This window comes from Haliotis cracherodii, unplaced genomic scaffold (assembly GCF_022045235.1).
Source record: "Haliotis cracherodii isolate W230 unplaced genomic scaffold, xgHalCrac1.p SCAF_18, whole genome shotgun sequence".
Taxonomy (NCBI): domain Eukaryota; kingdom Metazoa; phylum Mollusca; class Gastropoda; order Lepetellida; family Haliotidae; genus Haliotis; species Haliotis cracherodii.
The window spans coordinates 20,004,784-20,030,741 of NW_027266273.1; the positions used below are offsets into that span (position 1 = coordinate 20,004,784).

The 25,958-nt window shown below is 42.0% G+C and overlaps 1 protein-coding gene across 1 annotated transcript in view; it reads left to right on the forward strand.

Annotated features, from left to right (window-relative positions):
* The window catches only part of LOC139465859 (uncharacterized), an 82,324-nt gene that overhangs the window by 30,154 nt on the left and 26,212 nt on the right, over positions 1-25,958 (forward strand). The window contains exons 16-32 of the mRNA XM_071247816.1: positions 334-423; positions 922-1,002; positions 2,374-2,497; positions 2,917-3,020; positions 4,439-4,547; positions 7,313-7,430; positions 8,386-8,531; positions 9,871-9,991; positions 10,154-10,299; positions 11,002-11,171; positions 13,116-13,291; positions 15,483-15,572; positions 16,355-16,517; positions 17,408-17,506; positions 22,463-22,634; positions 24,974-25,028; positions 25,550-25,698. Coding sequence (XP_071103917.1) covers positions 334-423; positions 922-1,002; positions 2,374-2,497; positions 2,917-3,020; positions 4,439-4,547; positions 7,313-7,430; positions 8,386-8,531; positions 9,871-9,991; positions 10,154-10,299; positions 11,002-11,171; positions 13,116-13,291; positions 15,483-15,572; positions 16,355-16,517; positions 17,408-17,506; positions 22,463-22,634; positions 24,974-25,028; positions 25,550-25,698 — 2,113 coding nt within the window. The remainder of the gene's footprint in view (positions 1-333; positions 424-921; positions 1,003-2,373; positions 2,498-2,916; positions 3,021-4,438; positions 4,548-7,312; positions 7,431-8,385; positions 8,532-9,870; positions 9,992-10,153; positions 10,300-11,001; positions 11,172-13,115; positions 13,292-15,482; positions 15,573-16,354; positions 16,518-17,407; positions 17,507-22,462; positions 22,635-24,973; positions 25,029-25,549; positions 25,699-25,958) is intronic.

Sequence of the window (25,958 nt, forward strand, 5' to 3'; positions counted from 1 at the left end):
CATAGACTCATTAGTCCAGCCAAATTATAACTCCATGATTCATGCCTTTTTTTTAAAGGGTGGAAACTGGACTTTTAAAGTCAGTTAACTCCCTTGACTCAGGAAGATGACAGGATACTGGTGTTTTGACATCTGCTATAAAAGTATGATGTGTTTTCAAAGTCGGACTGGGTTACCTGCAGATTTAACTGAGCTAAATTCAATTTGGAACACACATCATGAGATTTCAAATGTTGCATTTGGTTTGGCCAAATCTACAGGTAACCTAGCTCCACATTGAAAACATCAAGCTATCAAACTATTTCATATTTCATCAGATTTTGTTGTTGTCAGAATCGTCCATATTCACTTCCAACAACGTCAGGCTTCCGGATCGGGAGCTCTCAATGCTGTAAGGGGGAGAACTTCCAGGGAATGATCAAGGCAAGTATTAAAGCATGAGGGGATGCTGGGTTTACAGTGTAGAGTAGGGTACCTATAGATTTAACTTCATGTAATTGCATTTGGCACACAACACTTGTACAATCCTGTCATAGGACAAATAATTGTTTGTTTGTTGAACTCATCAATATTCCAGCTATGTGACTGCACCCTGTAAATGATGATGATGATGATGATGATGATGATGATGATGATGATGATGATGATGATATTATGAACATCAATTCACTCAGGGGGGTATGGTGACTTGCATTCACCAGTCCTGACCATCCATCCATTATATTGCCATGTATGACATGGAATGAACACAGGAAAAATAAATAATCACAAAAACTTAATAAATGTATTTGTAATTCTTGAGCATCATAAATATAGGGAATAGCAATATAGGTTTTACACCTACTTACATGTTGCTGTCATAATAATGTATTATTTTTGAAGAGTGAAAATGTTATTTATGAGTGAAATTATGTGTTTAAGTCGGTGAAGGTCTGGAAACGAAGCCTGGATATAGATGAGATCACTCAAAGCATGAGTGTGGTCGGCAGTGTCAACTCAACAGTAAGTATTCAGCTGGATTAGATCAGTCAGAAATATGCAGGGGCTGGGTCAAGGTCAAATAGACAAGTCAGAAATACACGGGGGGGGGGGGGGAGGGGGCTGCTGGGTCAAGGTCAAATGGACCTGTCAGAAATTATTAGGGCTTGTCAGATGTTTACATCAAATCTATTTCAAAACACTAACATGAAATTTAGACCATAGTCATATTCTTTGTTGACATTTCATTTTGAAAAACATCATGGTACAAAAAGCCTATGATGAAATTGGACAATCAAAAAGATTGAATCACTTTTAGTTGGTCTTGTGAGAAATATAAACTGATAGAGTTGGATTTTAAAAACAAATTTCGGTACTTTCTGTATAAGGATGAGAAATATGGATGAACAACTTCTTTATTACAATATGGCACGACATTTCGGTGTAGGTTCTAACACCGTCATCACGTGATACTTGCTTGATAATGGAAGGGCGGTCGGGTAGCCTAGTGGTGAAAACGTTCGCTCATCATGCCGAAGACCCGGGTTCGATTCCCGACATGGGTACCATGTGTGAGGCCCATTTCTGGTGTCCCCCGCTGTGATATTGCTGGAATATTGCTAAAAACGGTGTAAAACCAAACTCACTCACTGCTTGATAATGGTGTTAGAACCTACCCAGAAACGTCACTCCTAATTGTAATAAAGAAGTTTTCATCCATATATCTTATCCTTACTTAGTACTCCAACTTCTAAATGCCTCTCAGTGAAGTACTTTCTATGTAAACCTGATCAAGTTAATCACTGAGCAAACTTGGTCCTTGATGGTGAAGGTGATATGATGAAACTGGACTGTTTACTTGCTACTCTGTGCAGTAGAGAATCCTGATGGGCTGTGTGTGGCAAGCTACAGATTGAATGTGACAGCATTGGCATCAATGCCAGCTGAGTGTGTTGTCCTCAGTAAGTGAGTGGGTTGGGTTTACTGCTGCTTTTAATAGTATTCCAATTATATCCTGGCGTGTCAGCTTAATGTGGGAGGAAAGCCAGAAGTGATGCAGGTCCACTTTGTTGAATCCCATGAGCATGGTAATGATGCTGACAAACCTAGAAACATAATCGTGGTGAAACTGGATTCGAACCCACATATACTGGTATTTAGAGGATAAATTGACATGAAAAACCCTGTAAATTTAATATATTCTTAAAATGTTTTAGTTTATCTTCAGGGGGTAGACACCAGTTTGAAATCCACTCATCCACTTTTGGAATTACATGGTGTAATTAGAAATGTCAAGTACCACTGATTCCTTTACTGTATTCCCAGTCTTAGCCCAGTGGACTGATGTCATTTTCTCTGTGTGTGCCTCGTAAATGAAGTGGTTTGTGTTGTCAGATTGAGGCGAGATATAATGGTCTGGTGGCACACTATGAGCTGGGGCAGGGCATCAAGGTGCCGTGTAACGGTATCGACCACGGAGGCGATGACTGGACTGTCGCCCAAAATGACATTCTGTTTGGTATGTGATAAACAGATGTTATTACATATATAGTATGGTATAAACACAGGATATTACATGTCAGCAATGACATTATGCAAGCAATGTTATAAACAGATATGATTACATTTGTGTCTGTCATACTGGTTTTATATAATAATTATCAGAATTGTTTTTTAGGTGTTTGTAGAGGTATATTTTTCTTTTTCTAGTACAGTAAATCAATCGGGGCAAATAAATATATATTTGAACTATTTTTATTCTATATGGCTTTGACTCAATGATTGAATATGTAAACTATAAGTACAACTTGTTGCCTCATGTATTTTAAATCAATGCGTACATGGAGGTATTTATCTTCTGTGAGACAATTAGATCCTCTCTATCGTACGAGCATGATGTTTTGCGTTGTCTTACATTTCACATGTTAACCCCTCCAGGTTCCCACTGCAATGTAAGTCAGTTCTTCATCCCGAAGGGAGTGACAGTCTTCATCAAGAAATATGATGGAACCTCAGGGGGCATCTTTGAAGTGTACTCTGAAGTAAGTACAATATAGCTATACTTTTACTTTGGGTTGAGCTGAGGGACTGCTGGTCATTTGTTATGGGGGAAGGGGTGTGTGGATGAAGTGTGTTGTTGTCGAGAACAAGGGATTGAGAGGGGTGGGGTGGTGGAAGGAATGACACAGCCCCCAAAAAAATATGGGATGGGGGGATGGGGGGGGGGGCATGAAAAAAAACGTGAATGAAAAAAAAAAAGTTATATATTTAAACATTATTTTGGGACAGGTAATTTATCTAAGGGAAGGCAGGGACATGAAACAATGGTACATGTATTTGGGGGTACAAATTAATGTTACAAAGAAAATGAGGGGTTCGCAAAATATGACAGTCCTTACACCAACCACTCCCCCATAATAAATGTCCAGCCCCTTACTGTATGTTCTCTATCTCAGGTTCTATCTCTGTTTCATATCATTAAATAATAATCACTTGTAAATTTATAGAAGTTGAAGTTATTTTGAAGGGAAATCTTCTTGGCTCTCTGATTGGTGTGGGTGGTGGTGATTGGCTATGTGAGTGGTATGGGTGGTGGTGATTGTCCATGAGAGTATTGTGGGTGGTGGTGATTGTCCATGAGAGTATTGTGGGTGGTGGTGATTGTCCATGAGAGTATTGTGGGTGGTGGTGATTGTCTATGAGAGTGGTGTGGGTGGTGGTGATTGTCCATGAGAGTATTGTGGGTGGTGGTGATTGTCTATGAGAGTGGTGTGGGTGGTGGTGATTGTCCATGAGAGTATTGTGGGTGGTGGTGATTGTCTATGAGAGTATTGTGGGTGGTGGTGATTGTCCATGAGAGTATTGTGGGTGGTGGTGATTGTCTATGTGAGTGGTGTGGGTGGTGGTGATTGTCTATGAGAGTGGTGTGGGTGGTGGTGATTGTCCATGAGAGTATTGTGGGTGGTGGTGATTGTCTATGAGAGTGGTGTGGGTGGTGGTGATTGTCCATGAGAGTATTGTGGGTGGTGGTGATTGTCTATGAGAGTGGTGTGGGTGGAGGGGATTGGCTATGAGAGTATTGTGGGTGGTGGTGATTGTCTATGAGAGTGGTGTGGGTGGTGGTGATTGTCCATGAGAGTATTGTGGGTGGTGGTGATTGTCTATGAGAGTGGTGTGGGTGGAGGGGATTGGCTATGAGAGTGGTGTGGGTGGAGGGGATTGGCTATGAGAGTATTGTGGGTGGTGGTGATTGTCTATGAGAGTGGTGTGGGTGGTGGTGATTGTCCATGAGAGTATTGTGGGTGGTGGTGATTGTCTATGAGAGTATTGTGGGTGGTGGTGATTGGCTATGAGAGTGGTGTGGGTGGAGGGGATTGGCTATGAGAGTATTGTGGGTGGTGGTGATTGTCCATGAGAGTGGTGTGGGTGGTGGTGATGATAGATGCTTGTCTATACACAGAGTATACAGATTGACGGCTACCTGAATGGGATGGGTGCTGGTTACCGTGGTGCAGCAGGGGGCGCCGCCTACCCAAATCAAGATGGCATGCAAGGAGAATCTATAAATGGTAGGTATATACTAGCTGCAGCTCCATGTTAAACCTAATTAACCAAAACATTAGCCTAAGAAACCAAGCTCTAGCTCGCAAACACCCCTTACTCACCCCAATATCCCAAAGAATAACTAACTACCTCAATGAACACCAAACTCAAAATCTTAAACAAAACTGCAAAAAATCAAATATCTTCACCCCTAAACTCAAAATACCCCAAATAGACACAACGCTAGCTAACCAAATAAATAAACAAACCGACCCAAACATAGCTAAAACCACCACACTTTCATACATACACGAAAATTGGCCAAATTGGTGTCACATATACACTGACGGATCTTCAGACCCGATCTCCAACCACACAGGCTTCGGAGTCCATACCACACAACCAGTTATATCCACACAATCTTACCGACTCCCTAACAACCAATCTATATTCACGGCCGAACTTATGGGCATGGCCTCAGCCCTGCATAACCAACAATCTAAAAACAACAAAAAAATCCTAATTCTCACTGACTCCCTTAGTGGACTACAAGCCCTCCAAAACAAAAATACCAAAAAACGACCTAAATTAATAAACCAAATACTTAAAAGCTCCAACGACCTAACAAAAGCAGGCAAACAAATAACCTTCTTGTGGATCCCCGCCCACGTAGGAATTTACGGCAACGAAAGCGCCAATAAAGCAGCTAAATTATCTCTCAAAATACCAGAAATAAGCCTAAACCTACCCATCTCAAAATCAGAAATTAAAAGTGTAAACAAACAAAAAATAACCAAAAAATGGCATAATCAATATCAAAACTCAAATAGCCAAATCAAAAAAGTGCTCAGAAAACCACTAGCCAAACCTAAAATCCTACACCCCTCTAAAAAAATTGACAGATTAATTACAAAACTCCAAACAGGACACACTAACCTAAATAACCACCTAAAACAACTTAAAAGACACACCACAGGCAACTGCCCCCACTGCAAACAACCCGAAACCACAGAACACGCACTCATTCACTGCACCCACTATCAAACACACAGAACCACACTACAAACCACCCTCAATCTAAATAAGATTCCTACTCTAGATGAAATACTAAACCCTCAAAATAAACTAGAAAACTTCAAGGCCCTAGGCGTATTCCTAATCAAAACAGACCTAATTAAGCGCATCTAAAAATTAATTAATCTACCAATCCAAAATCCAATAAACATACAAACACCCACCTTACCCGGCTCCCTTAGTTCCCTCCTCCACCCACCTCGGCATTTATTCCAAATTTAAAAATTTCAAAAAATCAATATAAGCAACCCCTAAAAGCCCCCTCTTGGGTTGCACACACCACTTTCACCCTTCTCGGAATACACTAAATGGTCCGGCCAGGCCCGTGTGCGAAATACGCTGTAGTCGGAAAGCGCACGTTAAATCTTCTATATCAGTCAGTCAGTCAGCTGCAGCTCCAGCTCCTAGAGCATGGGGTATTTATAGAAGCTGATCCTACAACTTGATCATTGAATCACTACCTTATCTTAGATATTTCCCTGTATCACAATGTGGGGGCACGCCTGGCACAGTCGTCTAAGGCACCGCAATTGGCCGTGCAGAGTTACGTTCCCTTGGCCATGCCAGGAACCTCTGATTGTGGGTTTGAATCCAAGTTTGCCCCGATTATGTTTTTAGGTTTGTCAGCACCATACTCGTGCTCGTGGGTTTCACCAAAGTGGTAAGCGTCTGAGACCTGCATCACTTCTGGCTTTCCTCCCACATAAAGCTGACATGCCGCATTAAACCCAACCCATCCCAACCCTTTCAGCATCGTCATAAGAGGCGACTAACGGGATCGGGTAGTCAGGCTCACTGACTTGGTTGATGCATACCATCAATCCCAATTGCGTGGATCCATGCTCGTGATATCAATCACTGGATTGTTCTGGTCCAGACTCGATTATTTACAGACTGCCGTCATATAGGTGGAATATTGCTGAGTATGGCGTTAAACAACAAACAAACAAACAAACATCAATTTGTTTAACCTTGAAACATGGTGATGGTGCTCCAGTTTTCCAATGCTCATCGCACTGTGTGCCTTGTGATTAGTCACAACTATGTCTTACTCCCCTGTGCCATTACATTAAAATGTCAAATTTCGCTTCTGAAATTGATGATTGATTTTGTTTGTTCATGATTGAAATCTAAACCAGTTGATGTTTTGAGGTTCGGGCATGTTTTAAAGAGCCCCATATATTAAAGGAATACTCCAATCCAAAACTAACTGTTCACTATACATTCGAAGTAATAACACATCATATTTTTCATATTTATTTCAATATATTTCAATATGTTAATTCTAACTTAGGAAGAAAAAGTCACGAAATACTTCAGTCATTTTATGGAGGCAACCTTCTTTCGGTCTCGTTTGGCAACAAGAGCTTGAAATCGTGAGATTATGACATCAACGCCACGCCACCGAAAGGACCAAATCGAGGGACAATGGCATTAGCTGATACAGTGTGATACAAAAGTCCCGCTATGCTTGTTTACATACAGATGTGGAAGTTGTCTTAATGTTACAATTTTGGGTGTACAAAATTACACAAAATATTAGCAACTGATTGATGTAGGGCATGGAGTCATCCCATAGATGACATCCAGAGAGATGCCTGACAGGGTTGGTCATGTGGACAAGGCCTCAAAGTTTGGATCAGGAAGCCCCTGGTTTGATTCCTATCACAGGACATTGTTATGGCCACTGCTTGATGACAGTTGATTGTTGTGACAGGAGTCGGCAAGAGGGGCACAGGAGCCAACAAGGGAGGTGGCGGAGGCGGCAGTGGCGGCCATATTGACTCCCAGGGGTATGGTCGACCCGGCGCCGGAGGAGGGTATGGCACCGCAGGGTAAGTCATGTCCATGGGGTTTACCAATCAATAATTTTGGTCATAGGAAGGCTTCAGTTTTTCAAACAATAACTGCTCTGTTGGCAATCCCAGGATAGACCAGTACCATGTGATTGTTATAAGAGCTGACTGAATTGGGGATTGGATGGTCAGTGTGTATTTTGGGTTGATTGCGTTTCATCTTAACTCCACAACTTGGGCCAATGCTGATGACATTAGCCATTGCTTTGCCTAACTGTCCTTATTATTAATTTTTTTTTAAATTTCAAATTTGATCTCACTTCTTGCATGTTCTGTGGTAATTATGATCATTGTACTGAATACTTAAAAATACTCCAACACAACGAAATATTTGCTTTCAATTATAGATAGTCCTCCCATCAGTGGATATTTAGTTAATAATTGATATACAGATGAACCCATTGTCTCAAACTCCTGCAGATCAGAGAAATAGTTTGACTTATCTGAGGTTTGAGACCTCCGACTTGACCTTATTATCATCTACGCCGTGATATAACTGGAATACTGTTAAAAGCGGCGTTAAACTCACTCACTCACTCTTATCATCTGACCTAAGCAAACATACCACATTATGCATGTTATATCAATTACATTAATATGAAAACAAGAAACAAGCTTTGTCATACCTATATTGATACAAATTATAACTTGTGCTATAAATTTGTGTTTTTTTAATGAAATCGAATTATCAGGGTAACTTGCTTTGTACCACTGGTACTATAACTTGAGTTTGAGACAACTGAGAGTTTGACACGTTTGGGTTAAAATAAGGATAAATAGGATAAGATTTTGCAAGTCAGGGGTTCGACACCACCAGTTATTGGACAGCCCCAGTTCGACACCACCTGGGATTCGACACATTGACTGTAATACCTCTAGGGAAAATGGAAGTAACGAGTGCTGTACAGGTGTGTGTTTGGGTGTCTACCTGCAGGATGAGCTCAGTGAAGAGGTCTAATCGGGGCAGTGGCTGGAGTTCTGGTGGTGCGGTGTACGGAGACAATGCAGTGTCAACAGTATACATGGGGTCTGGGGGAGGAAGTGGAGGCAATGCCAAGGACCTCAGTCACACACCTCCAGGTGAGACTTACCTGTACTCACTCACACACCTCCAGGTGAGACTTACCTGTACTCACTCACACACCTCCAGGTGAGACTTACCCGTACTCACTCACCTCCAGGTGAGACTTACCTGTACTCACTCACTCACCTCCAGGTGAGACTTACCTGTACTCACTTACACACCTCCAGGTGAGTCTTACCTGTACTCACACACCTCCAGGTGAGTCTTACCTGTACTCACTCACCTCCAGTGAGTCTTACCTGTACTCACTCACACACCTCCAGGTAAGACTTAGACTTACCTGTACTCACTCACACACCTACAGGTGAGACTTACCTGTACTCACACACATCCAGGTGAGACCTGCCTGTACTCACTCACCTCCATGTGAGTCTTACCTGTACACAGTCACACACCTCCAGGTGAGACTTACCTGTACTCACTCACACACATCTAGGTGAGTCTTACCTGTACTCACTCACACACTTCCAGGTGAGACTTACCCGTACTCACTCACCTCCAGGTGAGACTTACCTGTACTCACTCACTCACCTCCAGGTGAGACTTACCTGTACTCACTTACACACCTCCAGGTGAGTCTTACCTGTACTCACTCACCTCCAGGTGAGTCTTACCTGTACTCACTCACCTCCAGGTGAGTCTTACCTGTACTCACTCACACACCTCCAGGTAAGACTTAGACTTACCTGTACTCACTCACACACCTACAGGTGAGACTTACCTGTACTCACACACATCCAGGTGAGACCTGCCTGTACTCACTCACCTCCATGTGAGTCTTACCTGTACACAGTCACACACCTCCAGGTGAGACTTACCTGTACTCACTCACACACATCTAGGTGAGTCTTACCTGTACTCACTCACACACCTCCAGGTGAGACTTACCTGTACTCAGTCACACACATCTAGGTGAGTCTTACCTGTATTCACTCACACACCTCCAGGTGGGTCTTACCTGTACTCAGAGATATTTGCACTATGCAGCTTTTATGAACTCGGTTATTTCTAACCCTATGGGTAATAAACTTGAGTACTCATCAGAGCCTGACTGACCAGGGCCCCATTCCACCAAGCGATCTCAGCACTATAACTATCGTAAGCCTATGTTAATATATGGGAGTTAGGATGGTCATAGCGCTAAGATCAGGTTGTGGAACATGGCCCAGAACCTTTGCCATAGGTCACAATTACTAACATGTTTGCAAGCAAGCTGGACTAGTGGGTACATAATGTCATGCATTGTGGTGAAAGAGTTCACCCTAAAAAGAATGTTCAATAGTTGATTCTTGGGACAGTTCGCAGCAACTAACAGACTCCTGTTTTGTCCACCAGGTGGCCATGGAGGAAATGGTGGAGCAGCCATAGTGCTGTATTCAACTGGCAACATCCAAGTGACTGGGTCCATCTCAGTGGCCGGGGAGGCTGGACAGGGGGACAGTTTCACTCAATCAGGGTCAGTAACAGTTATTTACAGACTGCCGTCATATGGCTGGAATATTGCTGAGTGCGGCATTAAGCTACAAACAAACACCAGTGTTTATGTTTTCATCTCCATAAATGCATTATGTGGATGTCAATTCTTAAGTACCCAAACAACAGATAATGTCTGCTTCAGTTGTAATGGATGCCCCGCATCGTGTAAAGCCTCCAATCCAAGTCACTGCATTGGCAGCAGCACAAGTGCATGCTGGGACATGTCTGGTCCAGGAGGTGGCGGCAGTGGTGGTAGCATGTACATGACGGGAAATGTTGTCGATGTCGGTACGTGACTTTTATTCTCTAAAAACCAGTAACGGTTTATTATCTAAAATGTGATATAGGCCTGTGGTCTCTATGTACCTTAGTTGACAGAATCATACAGGCAGTGAAGATATTTACAAAGTTTATGACTGCACTTATACACCTCTAGTGAAGTCAGTCGGGTTAAATATCATAAACAGGGATGTCGTAATGTCCCCAGGATTTTATAGGATAATCCAGACAACTTCCGTTTAGATTGTAACATGTAATGAAATGTAAAATCAAATGACAAATGTTTTCTTTATATCCCCGAGTATCGAACACGTAATCTTCGTATCTGTAGCCCAGTGAGTGTACCTATAGGCTACAGAGGCGCTGATAAGCTTTTTAGAATGTTGGATGTGCTTTAACCTACATATAACTCAGGTCCTTGTGTGACAGATGTTTGTTGTGTTCTGTAGTCATGGTGAGGTTTAGTATCATCATCAGTGATGCAACATTGATCTGGGAGCGTGAGGCCCCAGGTCAAGATGAGTGCTGCAACAGCACAAAACCCACAATGTGTCACTTAATGCAACAAAGAATGAATTGTGCATTAAGTTTATTGCTTCTATCTAACAGTGTAGCCCCCAAACAATCTGGAGCAGATTTTGTTAGCAACGTCTTCAGCTCTCTCTTTAAGACCAAATGTTTGTTCCCTTACTAAACATGTGTGTCTTGTAGGTCACAACCGTCTGTGGGCGAATGGGGGGCAGGGGGGATACGGCGGCGTGGGGGGATGCGGCGGAGATGGAGGAGTTGGCAGAATCCAGATCAACGCTGTCATCTTTAAAGGCCATGTCTCCTCAGCCTATGGGCACATCAACACCAACAATGCAACAAAGCAGTATATAGTAAGTTTATTTGTTTACTTGGAAGTTCAAGTGTGCATAGCTATGACTTAAGACTTCAGCAATTTCCAGAATGTTTGTAGGGCGCTACCGCTAAACAAAGATCTGAGGACATCCCATTATGGGTCACGTCAGACCGACCTTGCATGAATTTTGACCGACCAATGAATTGACCAATCAGAAGGGAGCTCTCTTGTGCTTTATAGCACTAATTTTAGAAACATATTTTGACAAATTCTCGATTACAAATTTGAAACCTGAACAAAAGAACATTCTGGAATGGCTAATAGATGGTCTAGATTTTTATGTATTCAGTCGTTAAACCCGTAACTATCGTTCGGAATACCCAGTTTTAAAGTTTTTGAGGTTGCATGATTAGAAATCACATTCTGACTGTCACTTTCATAATCTGGTAAGCGATGCTCTCGTCGGATGAAAGGTTGTTCTGACATGACACCTAATGGAATGTCTTCAGATCTTTGTTTAGCTGTAGCGAGAACTAAGATCTGATTTCAATGAGATTGGACTTGGTTCGAAATATGCCTCTGTTTTCCCAACAGAGGATGGGTACCCGGTAGGATGAGATGGTTATGTGAATGTTAACCTTCTAGTGCAAGACATGCATCATAGGGTGTATACAGGGAGCTGAGAATGAATAATGGAGTGCGCACTGATCCACTGACTGGGGTAATGATAATGCAGTGCTTTGAGCAGACATTGTGTATGGAGTTGTGTGCCTTACACAAAGACTTGTAAATAGGTTTGTTGTACTGACATTGTCTTCTGCTAGATAGAGGATTTGTTCTTCAGACTGCTTGCAGTGGAAGGGACCAGACCTAAAACCTTTAGGTATTCATAGGTTGACTGGTATTATCTATAATCCCGAAGAGTTATTAGTTATTATAAATGTACAAGTGGTATGAGTCTATGATGCTGATTGGAATAAAAGTTCTCTATTTGGTTTTCAATCCATAACCCAATCAATAAGTCAATATCATTATAATAGATTTAGTAACATCGTTGAATACAAAAAGTTATTTTATAATGACCATTGACCATTGACCATTGACTGAAACTGACATGTGACTTGCTTAAAATCTAAACACCAGCATGACCCTTCAGGTCTGAACGTGACTTTCTTAAAATCTAAACACCAACTTGAACCTTCAGGTCTGAACGTGACTTTCTTAAAATCTACACACCAGCACGAACCTTCAGGTCTGAACGTGACTTTCTTCAAATCTATACACCAGCATGACCCTTCAGGTCTGAACGTGACTTTCTTCAAATCTATACACCAGCATGACCCTTCAGGTCTGAACGTGACTTTCTTAAAATCTAAACACCAGCATGACCCTTCAGGTCTGAACGTGACTTTCTTAAAATCTACACACCAGCATGACCCTTCAGGTCTGAACGTGACTTTCTTAAGATCTAAACACCAGCATGACCCTTCAGGTCTGAACGTGACTTTCTTAAAATCTATACACCAGCATGACCCTTCAGGTCTGAACGTGACTTTCTTCAAATCTATACACCAGCATGACCCTTCAGGTCTGAACATGACTTTCTTAAGATCTACACACCAGCATGACCCTTCAGGTCTGAAAGTGACTTTCTTAAGATCTAAACACCAGCATGACCCTTCAGGTTTGAAAGTGACTTTCTTAAGATCTAAACACCAGCATGAACCCTAAGGTCTGACACTCCTCTTTGTACCATAACTAAGACTGTCAGCTATGGCCGTCTCTCTTGCAGCTGCTTCTGAGTGGGACAGTCTCCCACTTGAACTTGTTGAACAATGTGTTCTCAAATACATCAAGTACAATTTGACTTACACAGTAAACATTTCTGTATCTATATGGCAGGGTGCTTGATAGAAAGTGGTCAGTATGGAGGAAGATTTTATTGCAATTGTGACAAGTTTTTGTCAATCTGTTATTTTAGGATTACAGCATTACAGGACAGAAAATGATTGACCCGACAACCACCGTGATCGGAAATGAGGTTTACCGGGGCTGCTTCCTGGATAGCAAAACAAGCCGTCACTTTGTCTACCGTGTTTCTCTGTCTCAACAGCAGACAGCACAGGTCACTCCTGACTTCTGTATGGCGATGTGCAGGTGGGTGAGTGAGTGAGTAGGGAGGGAGGGCCTCACCTCATCCTGAGAGCACTGATCACTCCCTGATCTTCTGAAGGAGTGAGTGAGTCCTCCTTTCATGCAATGTACTCATAATCTGACTATTATGGTGATATGTATCCAATCATTTAAGGATTGACTGTACTTTTTTCAGTTCATTGAGGTATGAATTGAAAAACCGATGTGCAAACTGTATGAATCCGCATAGCGGATTTTCACAAAAGTTTGCACATCGGTTTTCGATTCATACCTCAATGAACCCCCAAAAATGCACAGTCAATGCTTTTAATTAAATATGTCGGGGAGAAGGCAGCTGTTTCAAATGACATGGTCAGTTACCGCCAGATTCAAACATTAGTTTCCTGAGAACAGGAAGACACAGTTGGAAAAATGCTAGTCAGAAATTAAACCCGAAGACATGAATTTAAAGTGGTGGAACCGAGGCGAGCTGGAAAAAAGAGGCGAGTGAGCCTGCACGTTTGCTGTTTCATCCTTCAACCTTGGTCTCAAAGAGTTGTTTGGACAATGAATATGCATAAATTTTGCTTAATGGCCTGTGCATGACAATACCTTTGAGCAGAAAGGGAATTCCCCCGACTGTAATAGTAGGATTCCCCGACATTCCGTAGTAATAAAACTAGTCCGCCTCAGTGGGCGAGACTTAATTTTTACATTCATTGGGAAATGAATGCAATAGCACGTGACCTATTCAGCTAATCAGAATGCAGGAATTTCAACGAACACAAGGAAAATTGAATTATTATGGAATGTTGTAACAACCCTGCATTGGTTGTATGAGTCACTCATCTCACACTACCATATTGATCATGTATTGTTTATCAACATAACATGATACAAAACATTGCTGCTAATATCCAAGAACACACCTTCATCCATTGTCAGGTCTGATATTGAGGAAACCCTTTAAAATACTCTTCAAAAAGAAAACTGCATACGTCATATTGATATGGTGATATGTCATATATGAAAGACGTTTGTGCACTAACACTATTTGAATGATGACATTTGGTACCACATTAATGATGACATTGCTGGAATCATCAAAACACAGCACTGACTAAATGCATTATATAAGGATAACAATACAGAAAACTAACATCATATGTGAACCACTGGATTGATGCCAGTGCATACAAAACGCTGCACATAGGTCTACAAAAGAGGTGGGTTCTCTGTCGCCCAAACATTGTCTGTTAGCAACATTTGACTGTGAAGTCATGCCAGGACCAGCAGAAGCAAACAGAACAACTTTGTCAGACAATTCGAATAAGCAGGAGAGTTGCAGTCAGCTGAAGCCAAGGTGTTCAACAGAACACCTATGGGACGAGTCGGGACAAGTTAGACCGATGTGTAGGACAGCAGTATCCTGAACCACAAACACTGCAACAGCTTTCACATCCGCTACAGGCCGAATGGGCTAACATTCCCAAATGTTCTCATTCGCATGAAAAATTGTGACATAAATGGGGTGTCAGCAAAATATGATACAGTCCAATCTCATTAAAATCAGACCTTAGTTCTCGCTACTGCTAAACAAAGATCTGAAGTCATCCCATTAGGGGTCACGTCAGAATGACCTTTCATAGGACCAATGAGAGCATCGCTTACCAGATCATGAAAGTGACAGTCAGAATGTGATTTCTAATCATACAACCTCGAAAACTTTAACATGGGGTATTCCGAACGATAGTTACGGGTTTAATGACTGAATCCATACAATCTAGACCATCTATTAGCCATTCCAGAATGTTCTTTTGTTTAGGTTTCAAATTTGTAATCAAGAATTTGCCAAAATATGTTTCAAAGCGTATTCGCCAATTTGAAATTAGTGCCTCCTGATTGGTCATTCTATTGGTCGATCAAAGTTTGCGCGAGGTCGGTCTGACATGACCCACAATGGGATGTCCTCAGATCTTTGTTTAGCAGTAGCAAGAACCAAGGTCTGATTTTAATGAGATTGGATACAGTCCAAAGTCCAATCTCACCGACCCTCCTCCCCCACCACCCTTAATTAATTACCCTATTGTGGTTATACGTTTCAATTTTAGGAGTATATTAAACTGTCATGACATAGTATGAATGAGTATTGAACTTCAGCTCACTCACTCACTCACTCTGTGGGGCTATATGTATACTGTTCCTATGTTTACAGACAAAAGGGGTACACCGTGTCTGGAGTCGAGTATGGATCGGAGTGTTACTGTGACAACAACTTTAACTGGGGCTTGAAGAAACCTGACAGGTGAACATTACACGGTCAACTTGATTCCAACATCACTGGGATATCCATGTGTACTCACTGCTGAACCGCCCTACCTAGTTGAGATCAAATGTTTAACGCCGCACTCAGCAATATTCCAGCTATATGACAGAGGTCTGTAAAATAATCAAGTCTGGACCAGACAATCCAATGATTGACATCATGATCATCGATCCATGCAATTTGAATACGATGACATGCATCAAGCAAGTCAGCGAGCCTGACCACCGAATCCCGTTTGTCGCCTCATACGACAAGCATAGTCGCCTTTTACAGCAAGCATGGTTTGCTGAAGACCTATTCTAACCTATTCTAACCTATTCTAACCCATTCTAACCCAGGTCAGAGATCAAATAAATGTTGGGTACCTGTTACTGTGCATTTGTATTTTGCTAATAATGATTGTCACACCCTGTGAAGATCCTGCTTAGATTTGGTCTTCAGCAACCCGTGCATTTCGAAAGAGGCATAGATCAGTGCTCATCATATCAATCACTGGACTGTCTATTCCGGATTCCATTATATACAGACTGCCATCACCAAGCTGAAATATTGCTGAGTGTGGCGTTAAAGAGCTATCAAACATAAAACACTCATGACATGCAACATGGTGCATATATTAGTAGGAGTTTGGGCATGGCTGAAAGGTATTAACACAAACCCGTTTCTCTCATCAGCCAATCAAATTGCTGGATTTGTTTCTGTTATAATCCCTGAAGGTGGGAATATCAACTGTGATGCAATCAGTATGCCTGTTTCCATAGCGACTGCGGGATGCCATGTAAAGGTGACCCTCAACAATACTGCGGTGCCTCCTATCGGTTGGCAGTGTATGGCCCCCGACCCTACATCCCCGGCGAGGGTCAGAACGGCGTGGCGTCCTCCTGTCAGCCATGGTGCGCCACAGCAGACGCCTTCTCCAGTCAGGTGATTGCAGACATCCTCCCTGATCCGAAATAAAACAAATATTTAGCTTGTAGAGCGTGAACCATACACCAATCATGATCAGAAACGTATTCACTATCTAGGGGAAACTTGCAGTGTTTTGAATTATTACAAAGGGAACAAAATCTTAAATGTTCCTGGCAATTCAGCAACATGAAAACTGTTCTTATTCAGTGTATTATATCTCAGTCTATATTGATAAGTACCCTGGACCTATTCAGCCACCGTAGATTCATTTGGGAAAGGATGTCACCATTCCTATCTCTCCTTTCTTAGACTGATTTCTATCACCCTTGAGTGTAATTTGATTGGACTGTTAAACTAACCGTCATGCCAAATAAGGCCCAAAGTACGGTGGCCCATAAGGGACATGGAGTCTGTTTTTCAATATTTTGATGTTTAACTTACTTTTATCTTAACCTTTTGCAAATTAACACAATCTGCCATACAAATATGTGATAAATCATGTATAAAAACATCCGAAAACATAGAAAATGTACTTTTAAGTAGCTTTTGAGTCGCTGAAATGTGAAGTGAAAATGTCAAAAACTAAAATGGAAGTGTCAAAAACCAAAACGAAAAGGTCAAAAACTAAAATTATAATGTCAAAAACACAAAACGAAAATGTCATTTTCATTTTAGTTTTTGACATTTTCGTTTCGTTTTTCAGCGATTCAATATCTTCTTTACACATGATTTATCACATATTTGTAAGACATATTGTGTTAATTTGCAAAAGGTTACGATAACAGTAAGTGAAATATCAAAATATTGAAAAACAGACTCCGTGTCCCTTATGGGCCACCGTACAAAAGGAAGTTATGGCGGCACACATTGTACACTGTAGCTGACACATGCTGTGTATGTTCCAGCCCAAGTGGGGAGTGTGTGATCTGAGTAGTCTGACGTCCACCTCATGGAATGTCCACTGTGAATGTCCAGCAGGTTTTACAGGCTCAAATTGTGACCAGGTCAGTCACATATCATGTATCTCATGGCTTTATAGGAATGGTAAGGCCAGACCATTTTAAATTCTTGCAAATTCTGTAAGAGTAATAAAAAAATGCTTTAAAAAATGCTTAAAAAATATTATTTTTGATACCTTTTTTCTTGTTTCAATTTTTTTTCAAACATTTGTTTCTTTACATCAAGCCTTAAATCATCACTCACGAAAACATATTTGATCTAACCTGATGTTACACAGTGCTTGATTCTAAGGGTAGAGGCATCACATAAGTATTTTGGTCCTGTCAGATTGCCATATTCATTTCATTTTATGTTCACCTTCTAAAGCTTGTCATTCAAATAGGAGTAGGTGGTTAACGAATTATTATTATTCACTTAGACCAGGTACCCCATTCAGTGGGACCAGGTACCCCATTCAGGGGGACCAGGTACCCCATTCACTGAGACCAGGTACCCCATTCACTGAGACCAGGTACCCCATTCACTGAGACCAGGTACCCCATTCAGTGGGACCAGGTACCTCATTCAATGAGACCAGGTACCCCATTCACTGAGACCAGGTACCTCATTCACTGAGACCAGGTACCTCATTCACTGAGACCAGGTACCCCATTCACTGAGACCAGGTACCCCATTCAGTGGGACCAGGTACCCCATTCACTGAGACCAGGTACCTCATTCACTGAGACCAGGTACCTCATTCACTGAGACCAGGTACCTCATTCACTGAGACCAGGTACCTCATTCACTGAGACCAGGTACCTCATTTTCTGAGACCAGGTACCCCATTCAGTGGGACCAGGTACCTCATTCACTGAGACCAGGTACCTCATTCACTGAGACCAGGTACCCCATTCAGTGGGACCAGGTTCCTCATTCACTGAGACCAGGTACCTCATTCACTGAGACCAGGTACCTCATTCACTGAAACCAGGTACCTCATTCACTGAGACCAGGTACCTCATTCTCTGAGACCAGGTACCCCATTCAGTGGGACCAGGTACCCCATTCACTGAGACCAGGTACCTCATTCACTGAGACCAGGTACCTCATTCTCTGAGACCAGGTACCCCATTCAGTGTGACCAGGTACCTCATTCACTGAGACCAGGTACCTCATTCACTGAGACCAGGTACCTCATTCACTGAGACCAGGTACCCCATTCAGTGGGACCAGGTACCCCTTTCACTGAGACCAGGTACCCCATTCAGTGGGACCAGGTACACCATTCACTGAGACCAGGTACTTCATTCACTGAGACCAGGTACCTCATTCACTGAGACCAGGTACCTCATTCACTGAGACCAGGTACCTCATTCTCTGAGACCAGGTACCCCATTCAGTGGGACCAGGTACCCCATTCACTGAGACCAGGTACCTCATTCACTGAGACCAGGTACCCCATTCAGTGGGACCAGGTACCCCATTCACTGAGACCAGGTACCTCATTCAGTGGGACCAGGTACCTCATTCACTGAGACCAGGTACCCCATTCAGTTGGACCAGGTACCTCATTCACTGAGATCAGGTACCCCTTTCACTGAGACCAGGTACCCCATTCACTGAGACCAGGTACCCCATTCACTGAGACCAGGTACCCCATTCAGTGGGACCAGGTACCCCATTCAGTGGGACCAGGTACCTCATTCACTGAGACCAGGTACCCCATTCAGTTGGACCAGGTACCTCATTCACTGAGACCAGGTACCCCTTTCACTGAGACCAGGTACCCCATTCACTGAGACCAGGTACCCCATTCACTGAGACCAGGTACCCCATTCAGTGGGACCAGGTACCCCTTTCACTGAGACCATGTACGATCACCATGTACCCCGTTTACTAAAACAACATATTACAACCACTCACTCATGTTTATTTGTGAAATCCTGTATTTTGGCTGCAGACACACTATAACTAAATCTTCAGATTTTCAACAGAGGTCCTTTTCACTGTCAACTACATACAACTAGTTGTTCCCCTAATAGCACACGTAGCTCCTCAGCTGTTCTGTGCAAAAAGGCGGACAAAACGTCACTTCTTTTTTGTGAGTGCTAGAGTCAACACCTGTTTTTTTGTTTTCGCTCTAGCACTTGGTATAGGTAGTCACACTGTTTAATTAATTTCTTCAGAAATATTATACTATTTAGTTACGATCTGGCTGGATACATAAGTATACTGGGGTTGCCACCTCTACCAAGGTCTTTTGATGATGTCCCGGCAGAAACCCTGATGTCCATCCGAATGGCCCAAATGAGACTCATCATGCGATTGGCATCCAAGCCATTGCCAGACTCTTTTCAGAACTCAGACTCCAAACGCTGCAGATCTGGCCATTGAGGTTTCAAGTCCGGAGGTCGCGGGGATAGAAGATGACTTGTTTCTCCCCCCTCCAAGCATCGCAGATTCTATCGATCCATGGCTTTGTCTACGGATCACGATACACGACTTTCGCCATTCAACATAACACCGTCTCAGGGTCCAGTGGGAGGGCGTCGTTTGTCATATGCTGAAAATTGGACGCACATTGCAAACAACCACTGGATTTTAGATGTATCCATCATGGGTACAAGCTACATTTTCTCAAGCGCCCTTGCCCTCCCGCCCGATGGGATACAGGTTTCACCTGAAGGGTGCCAAACTGGACGCATCCGACCTTGCCATCGAGAATCTTATCACCAAATAGGCCATTCAGAGGTTGCGGGATACCAACAAAACTCAGGGGTTCTACTCCCTGGTGTCTTTAGTACCAAAACAGAACTCCACAGAGATGAGAATGATCATAGATCTCAAAACTCTCAACAAGAAGTACTTGGTCTCGCCTCCAAGATTTCAGATGGAATCAGTCAGGAAACTACACTCATCATTCGGAACAGGAGATTGGGTCATCAGCCGCGACTTACCGGAGGCATATCTTCTTGTGCCAATCCACCGCATGTCATGAAAGTTCCTCCGTTTCGGAGTAAACGACTGACATTACAAATTCCAGGTTCTACCGTTCGGCATATCAATAGCCCCTTGGTTATTTACCAGAATAAAGCTCCAGTCATCAACTTCGCCCATTTACCTACCTAGATGATTTCCAGCCGCCAATCAGGAACACAGCCAGCTGCACCAGGATATGACATTCCTAACCTAATTCATGTCTTATCTCATGTTCCTTATCCATCCGACCAAAACAGAGATTTGTCCAGTACAAGACAAAGTCTACATTGGGGCCAGATTTCTTCTACGCACAGGATATCTTTGTCCCCCGGAGGATCAGTTAAACAAGTCTATCGCTATGATCAACGCAGCCCCTAGACCAACCTACCAGATCGATCAGAAGGTGGATGTCTCTCATGGGAACGATGTCCTCTCTACCAAATATGACTCACAGAGGCTGATTACAATTTTGCCTACGATCTCAGACCCTGTATACACAGGATACCTCTCCACCTATGTCAAGATCTAATCTGGTGGACTCACCAAGATCATGTAATGACAGGGATTCCTCTCACCCTACCAGCTCCCGAACACCACCTGTTCACAGATGCGTCGGATTCAGCTCACATGGATAATCTCCAAGTTCAGGGTTTATGGACCGAGACGGAAACAGCTCTACACATAAACTCCAGACTTGGAAAGATTGCCTTATCAAATCATCCGTCTTGATTGCCACAGACAACACGACAATGGTGGCCTACATTCAGAAGCAAGGCAGAACCAAGTCCTGTTCGCTGATGACGGAAACTACTCAGCTATTTGCCTTGGCCGACTCATTCATGTGCCGGATGGAAGCGAGGCAAACTAAACATACTAGCGGACAGCTTACCCTGGAGAGGGAGGATTGTACCCGTGGAGTGGTCTCTTCTGCCAGGCCACCTTACCTGGATAACCTCCGTTTGGGACACCTCGCATCTGGACCTCTTCGTGACCTGTCTCAAACATCAACTTCTGGTTTACGTCAGCCGGGTCCCAGATCCGAGAGCTCTCCAGATAGATGCACTATCTATGGATTGGACAGGTCTGTTCACCTACGCTACCCTCCATGGTCTCTCCTAGACAAGGTCATAATGAAGTTGGAAGTGACCAATTGTACAGTCATCCTCATCGCTCCAACTCTAAGCAGGACATGGTATCCCAGACCACTATCACTCCTGATGGATGAGCAACTCACTCTTCCACTCCTGCCTCAGCCCAGGTCGAGCCTATTTTACTCTAATCTTCCCAGCCTCCATCTCACTGCCTGGCCTCCGGGTTCCCTCTACTGCTGTCGCAAGATCATGGAGATCGTCATCCACCCCAACTTTATCACAACAGATGGGACAAATTCGTCCAGTGGAGACACAGATGTGGTCTGACAAATGTCACAGTGGACATTCCCATGGTTGCATACTTCCTTCTACACCTACAACAGAATTATAACTTCTGACATGGAACTATTGAAGGATATAGATCCGCCCTCCATTCTGTTCTCCACCTCAATGGATTGATGATTGGAACACATCCAGTGCTTAACAGACTCATGCAAGGATATTCACATTCCCCAGATCTTCCCAAAATGGAATTTATCAGTCGTCCTGTCTGCTCTACTAGCCGATCCATACGAACCTCTTGGAAACACTTCCCCTTCTCCAAAATTCCTGTAAAGCAGCATTTTTACTAGCCATGGCTTCTGCAGCTAGAGTTTCTGAACTCCACACTCTCGACTATTCCAGTCTCACTCACGCTCCCAACTGGACCTCCATCACTTTACAGTCCTTACCAGACTTTATGGCCAAGAATCAGTTCACAGCTACTGGTCCATTGGGTCACAGACATTATACCATTCCCACCTTGGCGCCTCCTTTGTCCTATACAAGCTCTCTGACAGCCACTGAGCCACATTGCCGACGTAAAGGAAGTCTATTCATCTCGTGCAAGGGCCACTCAGATAATTCCTAGATTTATTAACAATGATAACTATTGTTTGCTATTTGCAGGTTTGCACCAACAAAACGTGGGGAATCAACTGCCGCAATCCCTGTAACTGCAACATGACCAACATCATCAACTGCAACAGCAACGATGGACAGTGTAACTGTAAGCCTGGATTCACTGGGCCTCAGTGCAACCAGAGATGTCCCAACGGAACCTTTGGGGACAACTGCCAAGGTAAACTAGAAATGTACCCGTATATTACTTAGTTTACATAGTTACCAATGTAAAACATTAAACATTAGTTGTTTTACATTGATCTCCCCCTGACATATTATGACGCCTTGTCTTTCTGTCCGTCCATAATCATTTCATGTCCAGAGCACACAACTCGAAAACTGTTCAATATTTTTCAACAAAACTTGGCAGATACATCAAACAGATCCTGAAGTGGTGCCTTTTGCTATTTTTTTATTTTTGGCATTTATATTTTTCTCACTTTCCATGGAGACAATTTGTACTTAGTCTGATAAGTGGATAGGTGATTTTGATTCCCGAGCACAACTTTTCTTTCAAGCTTGGTACATGTATTAACCAAGGGCTGAAGTGGTAGCTCTTGTTATTTTGTATTCCCGTTTCAATGGACTCAGCTGAAACAGAGGTAGGTGTCATTTCCAGGGCAGAACTGAAAATCTATTCAACATTATAAATCCAAACTTGTTGTCAAATGGTGCCTTTTGCTTCTTAGGGGTGTTAAGAATTTATATTTGTTTCCGTTTCCATGGCAACCAGTTTGGTGTGTACCTGAAATACAAAGTTTCAAATCCCAATTGCATGGTATTGTTTTGATAGCTCAATAACTTCTTTTGTACATAGACAGACAGTTTAGATAGAAATTCTCTCATCAAGTTGGACTTGAGTAACAGTCAGATGATTTGTTTGGGCCTGGGGATATGTCATCTTCTGATTTTACATAGTTAGTAATGTCGGGGTAATATTTTACTTGATTTACTATTTTCAGGTTAATATATGATTTGTTTTACAAAGTTGCTAATGTCAGCTTCATATATTACCTGTTTTACATAACTACCAATGTTAGGGTAATGTAGTACTTGATTTACTAATGTCAGGTTAATATATTACTTGTTTTACTAATGTCAGGTTAATAAATTACTTGTTTTACTAATATCAGGGTAATATATTACTTGTTTTACATAGTTACTAATGTCAGCTAAATATATTACTTGTTTTACGTAGTCACTAACGTCAGGGTAATATATTACTTGATTTACTGATGTCAGGGTAATATATTGCTTGTTTTACATAGTTACCAATGTCAGGGTAATGTGTTACTTGTTTTACATAGTTACTAATGTCAATGAACAGTGAACTAAATAATACATTACCCTGACTTTATCAACTGTGTCAAACAAGTAATACGTGACCCTGACATTGGTAACTATATCAAACAAGTAATACATTACCCTGACATTGGTAACTATGTCAAACAAGTAATACATTACCCTGACATAAGTAACTATGTCAAACAAGTAATATGTGACCCTGACATTGGTAACTATGTCAAACAAGTAATACATTACCCTGACATAAGTAACTATGTCAAACAAGTAATACATGACCCTGACATTGGTAACTATGTCAAACAAGTAATACGTGACCCTGACATTGGTTACTATGTCAAACAAGTAATACGTGACCCTGACATTGGTAACTATGTCAAACAAATAATACATTACCCTGACATTGGTAACTATGTCAAACAAGTAATACGTGACCCTGACATTGGTAACTATGTCAAACAAGTAATACGTGACCCTGACATTGGTAACTATGTCAAACAAGTAATACATGACCCTGACATTGGTAACTATGTCAAACAAGTAATACGTGACCCTGACATTGGTTACTATGTCAAACAAGTAATACATTACCCTGACATTGGTAACTATGTCAAACAAATAATACATTACCCTGACATTGGTAACTATGTCAAACAAGTAATACGTGACCCTGACATTGGTAACTATGTCAAACAAATAATACATTACCCTGACATTGGTAACTATGTCAAACAAGTAATACGTGACCCTGACATTGGTAACTATGTCAAACAAGTAACACATTACCCTGACATTGGTAACTATGTCAAACAAATAATACATTACCCTGACATTGGTAACTATGTCAAACAAGTAATACATTACCCTGACATTGGTAACTATGTCAAACAAGTAATACATTACCCTGACATTGGTAACTATGTCAAACAAATAATACATTACCCTGACATTGGTAACTATGTCAAACAAGTAATACGTGACCCTGACATTGGTAACTATGTCAAACAAGTAATACGTGACCCTGACATTGGTAACTATGTCAAACAAATAATACATTACCCTGACATTGGTAACTATGTCAAACAAGTAATACGTGACCCTGACATTGGTAACTATGTCAAACAAGTATTGTGTTTTCCTATTGTTTCAGCATGTCTTCATCTCCAGTCGCAAATGTGATTAGTTGTGTAATGTCTTATTGATTTATGTTTCCAGGAAAGTGCAATTGTCTTGAGACAGCAACATGTGACTCTCGTACAGGAAACTGCATGTATGTAAAACTCTGTTCCAATTTCTTTCTGATCACATAGAAATATGGCAACAGCATGCCAAGAGCTTCTGACCTTCTTTAACAAACAGGGTCATGTAAAATTGAATTTGAATTTGTCATCTGAATTTCGTTTCTTCAAGGCTGCAAAACGAGAAGATTATTTTTTTAGACCAGATCAATATAGATAAGCCTACCTTAAATTTATGCTATGTTTGATTGAAAATATGTGTTTTTATCTTTGCATAAAAAATTTATATTTAAAGTTCTGAAAGAAAATTAAGCTCAATTCAACCCTGATAACACATGTCATTTTTTTTTAAATCTGGCTCCAGCAGTTATTGACCAATAAGATCCATGATACTACAAGTAACATAGCTCTGGTCTAAACTGTAAACAGTGGGGCTACATGTTTCTTTTCAAGCAAAATAAAAAGATATTATGATTTCCTGACTTGACAAAACCGAAAATATTTTTAGGCCGAAAACATTTCATATATTTGTATTAGGCTCTCTAATATCCAGCTGCAAGGCAGGATGGTCGGGTCCCCGATGTAACATTCCTTGCACCCCGGGGCAATATGGCATCAACTGCACCCAAAAGTGTCACTGTTACCATGGCTCGTGTTCTCCGGAAGATGGTACCTGCAACTGTGACCCGGGATATATGCTACGTAGGTACCCAGTCCATATATAGTTGTCAGGTGAATGATAGTGGCTGTCACTTTTTGTTATGTTTACTGAATAACATATCTGTGAAGATCCAGGTTAAAATAGGTCTTCAGCAACCCATGCTTGTTGAAAGAGGCGACTAATGGGATCGGATGGTCATGATGTCAATCACTGGATTGTCTGGTCCAGACTTATTATTTATAGAATGCAATCATGTAGGTGGAATACTGCTGAGAGCGGTGTTAAACAACAAACAAACAAA